The sequence below is a fragment of the Malaclemys terrapin genome, chromosome 5 (genome assembly GCF_027887155.1).
Source record: "Malaclemys terrapin pileata isolate rMalTer1 chromosome 5, rMalTer1.hap1, whole genome shotgun sequence".
NCBI classification, from domain to species: domain Eukaryota; kingdom Metazoa; phylum Chordata; order Testudines; family Emydidae; genus Malaclemys; species Malaclemys terrapin.
The window spans coordinates 88,313,829-88,320,358 of NC_071509.1; the positions used below are offsets into that span (position 1 = coordinate 88,313,829).

General features: G+C 44.8%; 1 protein-coding gene across 5 annotated transcripts in view; it reads left to right on the forward strand.

The window, feature by feature from the left end:
- Nucleotides 1–1,559, forward strand: part of ANAPC10 (anaphase promoting complex subunit 10) — a 66,169-nt gene extending 64,610 nt beyond the window's left edge. For 3 of the 5 annotated variants that reach the window (XM_054029179.1, XM_054029182.1, XM_054029178.1), the window contains exon 5: nt 1,289–1,559. In XM_054029179.1, coding sequence (XP_053885154.1) covers nt 1,289–1,519 — 231 coding nt within the window. In that variant the 3' untranslated portion in view covers nt 1,520–1,559. The remainder of the gene's footprint in view (nt 1–1,288) is intronic. The other 2 variants (XR_008445032.1, XM_054029181.1) reach the window with 2 other exon arrangements.
- Nucleotides 1,560–6,530: the final 4,971 nt, after the last annotated feature.

Consider the following 6,530-nt stretch of genomic DNA (forward strand, 5'->3'; position numbering starts at 1 on the left):
TTATCTCCATACTGATTTATACCTGCCTCTGGAAATTTCCATTACTTGCGTCTGATGAAGTGTGTATTCACCCACGAAAGCTTATGCTCCAATACTTCTGTTAGTCTTAAAGGTGCCACAGGACTCTCTGTTGCTTTTTACAGATTCAGACTAACACGGCTGCACCTCTGATATTGAAAATTAGGAAATGCCAGAATGAAGCTTTTTTGTGCAACCTTAATTTGGCCCCCTTGTGCACTGTTTTTTCCCGCAGGACTCCTGTCTCATTCAGTGCACAGAATGGATTGTGCTCAATTAATGACAGCTGTTTAATAATTTGTTTTCTTCTTATTTCCTCATGGGTTTTAATGGGTCTCAGCACTGTAGCATGTGAGTGTTTCACAAACAATTTATCTTAGTTGTGCTTTGTTGAGGATGGGTAGCTACAAGATAAGCTGTTCCCCAACTTTTTACATAGCATCTTGCCCCATTTCCACATGTTGACCACAGATGACGTGGTTTAGACGTTGATTATAACTCTGCACACTTTGACATCAATTTTTGTAGGATTAGAGGGAAAAATGACTATACTGCACTTTACTCCATTTTTTGTCAATGCCAAGTTAAAATGGAGGCTGTCATACCAAGATCTGATTAACTGGCTACATTGGAATGCTGAGACACCAGTCATGGAACTTGGCAGATAGCACATTACATGTCATCATGAAATCCTCCACCTATCCTCAATCTCTGCTGTACTTCCCTCCCCACAAAAATCTGTGGAATTTTGGAATCCTCACTTCTTGTGGATTTATGTAAAAATCCAAATAATGTATTCATTCCATTCTTTGAGAGTTCAGATTGGTTGGATCAAAATTTTAAAACAAATTGAAAGAAGCTTTATAGGTTGACATTAGTCCCAATTTCTTTCTGATACATGTATTACATGTGAGGATTAGAACCATGTTGCTTTAATTTAACATTTTCACTGTGTTAACTAATAACTTTATATCCATCTTTCTACTGATATTTTCAATTTATTTTTGTTTTTAAGTTAGCAAAACATCAACTAAAGGGCAAATTGCAGCTGGGGAATGCATACACAAATCCAGTGAAATCAATAGAGTTGCACCTATTTACACCAGCAGGGAATTCAGCTTGAATTATTAAACTGCATTTCTTCAAATTGGTTTTTAAGAATGTAGCTAAATCTGACATGTTGTATAGAGCAGATTTTTTAAATATTTGCGGTAATTCATGTTAAGTGGATTAAAACTTTTTTTTTTTCTTTTTTCTTTTTTTTTTGTAGCAACTTGAATTAGTGGAACCGAGCGGATGGATTCATGTTCCTTTAACTGATTCTCATAAGAAGCCTATTCGCACATTTATGATTCAGATTGCTGTTTTAGCCAATCATCAGAATGGAAGAGACACTCACATGAGACAAATTAAAGTGTACACTCCAGTGGAAGAAAGTTCTATTGGTAAATTTCCTAGATGTACAACAATTGATTTCATGATGTATCGTTCTATAAGATGAATCTTCTTATGAAGAAACAATAAAAGTGATTTTGTTATCAGTTTTGTTTCAAATATCTTTTCCTGTTAAAAAAGTGACAGGACTTATTCTTGTGGAATTGTCTCTCTATATACTTTAACTTTTTTGTGTGTAACTTTAACCTATTTTAGCTGCGCTGTTTTTTGATTTCTAATCTGCTTTCGATAGTCACATTTTCTGTTAATTGTATTTACAAAGGCTGTAGGAAGTTTTTAGATTTTCAAAACGTATAAAAGAACTTTCTCTTTGCTTTGCTACGAAATGGATAACCGTGGTTCAGATAACATGTATATTCTTTTTTTCCAGGTGGTTTCTCCATTTGTTGATAATGCATTAGAATACTTCATGGCATGACTGCATATTTTGGTTGGGTCAGTCCAAAAAAGCTGTGTTTTAATTAGGTGTATTTTTAATGAATTATTACTACTGTATTTTTTTCTGGGTACGGGATGTTCATTCTTTTAAGAGGGTTCTTTGTTTTTGAAATGACTCTACTGTGGTATTGTGCATGTCTTGTTTCTGGTGAGAAATGTATTTAACTGGGTTTTTATTGTAATAGGTCTCGATGTGGGTTTCATTTTTCTGTATAACTGAAAAAGAATTGAAATCTAGAAGGAAAGTGAATATTTCTAACTGTATTTTATATTGTCCTGTCATTACAGATATAATGTAACCATTACATCATTCTAATGTAACAATAGACATGCCAGGAATGCACAGGCAACATTCCTTAGCATTGCTTCCTGGCACCCTTTGAAGTCCCATGGATCACATAAAATAGTCAGAATTCAGATAAAAATCTGTATAAATCTGAGCAATGTTATACTTAAGTTATGGAGTTTCTTAGAAGAAAAAAGATAAGCCATTTTGAAATAAAAACCACCACAAGGCAAACAAGAAACTTGTGCATGGCCTATTTATAGCTAATGGAAGCACGTAATCTTATTTTTTTAATGGGTTTTTGCATTCTTATTGTTCGGTGGTTACACTGTGATTTAAAAAAAAGCGAGACCAGAAAACTAACAATCTTCCTTTTAAAATCTGATATATATGGGTGAAATTTTGAAAAGCAGTCGTCATTTATCCAACTCTGTCCACCCCTCCAAAAAAACCAGAACACACTGGTAAATTCCTATTGATTGCAATGGGAGCAAAATTAGGACAAAAGATTTGAAAATCACACTGCAAATAATTAAAATTGGGAAGCATGATTAAAACATGGGCAAGGCCATGTGAGAAGAGGCTAAGAAAACATGGGTGAAGACTAGAGGAAGGGCAGAGGAGGAAAAGAAGGCACAGGAGTGACGGGAGCAGGGAGGTTAAAAAAAAAAAAAAAAAAAAAAAAAAAAAAGGAGGCTCAGAAATGTAACCCTGAGATCAGTTTTATGTAACTGTATATTACATTAAATAATGTGCTACCATAAATGTGCAAATTCATCTCTGGTTGAACTCTACTGCCTTTAATGCAGTAACATTAGGAATGAATTTTCCCCGTTATGGACCTGATCCCAAGCCCACTAGAATCAGTCGAAAGATATTCGTTGATTTCAGTGGGTTTTGGATTAGACCTAAAATCTATAATTCCACTTGTGGGTTCTGATTTTCTTAGAATATCTTGACAAAATTATAGCTTTTTGTATGGAGGGAAGCTCAGTATTCTTGTTGATAACGGTTTTTCCCTTTTGCTATTGTCTTATACAAAATACATTTTCTTTTCTGAGAACAATAACTCCCAAAGGTTAGTGTGGGACTCAAAGTAGGGCTTTTATGTGCTTTATGTTACTGCAAACATGTACTATAGATTTGGTGTTAACTGCTATGAGGAGTCCTTTTGATTTCATGCTTCATAGTAGGTGTTTGCAGGAGATGGCCGTTTTAAAATATGCAGTCCCTTACGTAGGGATACTTCCTTCTTCTGTGACATGTCTAGCTCTTTACTCAACAAATAATGATAGGCAAGAGGCATGTGTGTTGAAAACCAAAAGAATCTAATATCCCAAAGGATGACATGGACAGTAATTTAGAAACCCCGTCCTGAATTCAGGCTACTATTCCTACTAAAGAACCCAGCTGGTGTTCACAACCATAAGTCCTGTCATTTATTTAGTAGTAGATTGGATGCAAACCATGGACAAGAAAAGAAAATAATTATTATTGACTTCAGGAGAAAACTGGATTTGGCCAAAGATAAAACTCCCATTAATTTCAGTAGTAGGTAGATGAGGTACTATTGTCATTCACCAAGTTTCAGCCAGTGACATAGATTACATTTAGTGTCAAATACTTGCTCTACACCCCTATTCAGTTCTATGAATCAAAGATGCCAAATAACATACTGTGGGATGCAACATACTTTTTTTTTCTTTCCATTTTCTTATTCTACAGATGACTTTTTCTCTCACATATTAGGCAAACTTATCCAGTTATTTTATTAACAATAACAACTAACAATTAACAATAGTTCTTCTTCGAGTGCTTGCTCATATCCATTCCATTAGGTGTGCGCGCGCCGCGTGCACGATCGTCGGAAGATTTTTACCCTAGCAACACCGGCGGGTCGGCTGTGGAGCCCCCTAGAGTGGCGCCTTCATGGCGCTGAATATATACCCCAGCCGACCCGGCGCCCCCTCAGTTCCTTCTTACCGCCCCTGACGGTCGTTGGAACTGTGGAGCGCGGCATAGCAGTCCTCCACTCTCCCTAGCTTACTTAGTCATTCAAAGTTATAGTTATAGTTGTAGTTCTAGTGTTTATAGTTAAATAGTTTTAAAGTTGTTATAGTTGTTATTGTAGTTCAGGGGGTTAAGGGGGTCGTCTCCCCCTTTCTCCCCCGGCCGCGGGCCCGGGCTCATGCCCAACGCTCCCGGCTTCAAGCAGTGCGCCTCCTGCGCTAAGCCTATGCCAACGAGCGACCCGCACGACTCCTGTTTGAAGTGCCTGGGAGAGTCCCACCAAACAGACAAATGCAAGATCTGTAAGGCCTTCAAACCAAGAACCAAGAAGGAGCGGGACTTTCGGCTCAGGCAACTCCTAATGGAGGCGGCACTTAGCCCGGACACTCCTTCCACGGGCCAGACTCCGACGCCTAGCACTTCGGTGCGCAGTGCCCCGGCGGCACCGGCTATGACGACCACGCGAGTGGCGTCAGACAAGCCTCCCCGGCACCGGACCTCGTCGGCACCGCAAACACAGCAAGTGCCGCGGCGCCGGTCATTATCCCCAGGGCATAAAAAAGCCCATAAGACGGGGACGTCCGTGCCGAAGACGCCGGCTCCCCCAGTGCCGGGGGTAGAGCCGCGTCCGCCGGTGGAGCAACGGAAACAGGCGCCTCCAGCACCGTCGACTCCGGCGCCGAGGCCGTCGAGTCCGGTACAAATAGCATCTCCACCGAGGCCGGCGGTGATACAGTGTCTCCCGTCGACTCCAGAGACCTTTGCGGCGGCGAGAGACTTGATAGCTCTCACGGAGCCGGCACCGCCTCAACCACCGGCACCGACTGTACCGTTGACTCGCCCGGTACAGTCAAGAGGGAAACCTGTCTTGATGCGCCCTCCATCACAAGGGCTGGAACCTCGGCGCCGATCCAGGTCCCGAAGCAGGTCCCCACGCCGCTCGCAGTCCCGGCACCGAATATCGTCTCGGCACCGGTCGTACTCGCGGCCAAGATCTTCGTCGCGGCACCGGTCTACGTCTCGGCACCGCTATGATCGTCGGCACCGATCAACGTCGAGACGTAGTTCTCGGCACCGCCACGCTCGACGCTCGACGTCGAGAGGCCGCTCCCGGCACCGGGCATACTCTAGGTCCTCGTCGAGGTCCAGATCTGACTCCCGGCACCGACGAGGTCATCGGCACCGGTCGCGGTCCCGGCACCGATCGCCGGCACCGCACAGAGATAGATCATCTCCGGACCGGCACCGTGCGGCATCGCAGACCACGGGGATCGTTTCATCTTTCGCGGCACCGCCATGGCCGTCAAGATCGGCGTCTCGCTCCTCGGAGGACCTGTCGAGATCGGCATACCCCCCTCAGGGGCAGGCCGAGGAACGAGACTTGGGCCATTGGCAGGAGAGGGCAGAGGACCACTCTCATGGACCATCTCACTGGTCGTTTTGGACCCCGTGGGCGTATCACCAGGAGCAAGGGGCTTCATTACCATCGACCTCTCGCTCGGGTCACTCGGTCAGAAGGGCCCCAGAATCCACCATCTCTCGGCCTCCGCCTGGAGGCGTGGAGGCTTCTGTGTCCACACCACCCGACACCGTGGACCCAAGTGCAGGTGACGCTCCGACCCAAGACCAGGGGGACCGGGACCCCCCCTTGGATCCACTACCACCGGAGGCGTCCTCCTCCTCCTCTCCGGATGAGGCAGTGGCGGGCACTTCATGCACGGGTCCCCCTCCGATAGATCTTCGGGCTCACCAGGATCTCCTGCGCAGGATGGCCCGTAATATGGACCTGCAGACGGAGGAGATAGTGGAGGTGCACGACCCGATCGTGAATATCCTTGGATCGGATGCCCCATCGAGGGTGGCGTTACCCTTGATCCGCACGATCCAAACGAACGCGGATACGATATGGCAGACTCCTGCCTCCATTCCACCCACAGCGAGAGGGGTGGAAAGGAAATACTTTGTCCCATCTAAGGACTATGGGTACTTGTACACACACCCCCAACCGTGTTCACTGGTGGTGGAATCAGTGAATGCACGAGAGCGCCACGGCCAGCAGGCTGCAGCGCCAAAATCAAAAGAGGCTAAGCGGCTTGATCTGTTTGGCCGTAAGGTTTACTCAGCCGGAGGGCTACAACTTAGAGCGGCGAATCAACAGGCGCTACTGAGCCGCTACAATTTCAACTCCTGGAACTCTATGGGGAAGTTTAAGGAGTTGATTCCCCAAGAGTCCAGGGAAGAGTTTGGAGCCATGGTTGAGGAGGGTAAGAAGGTGGCTCGGACCTCCTTACAGGCCTCCCTGGACATAGCGGACTCGGCCGCA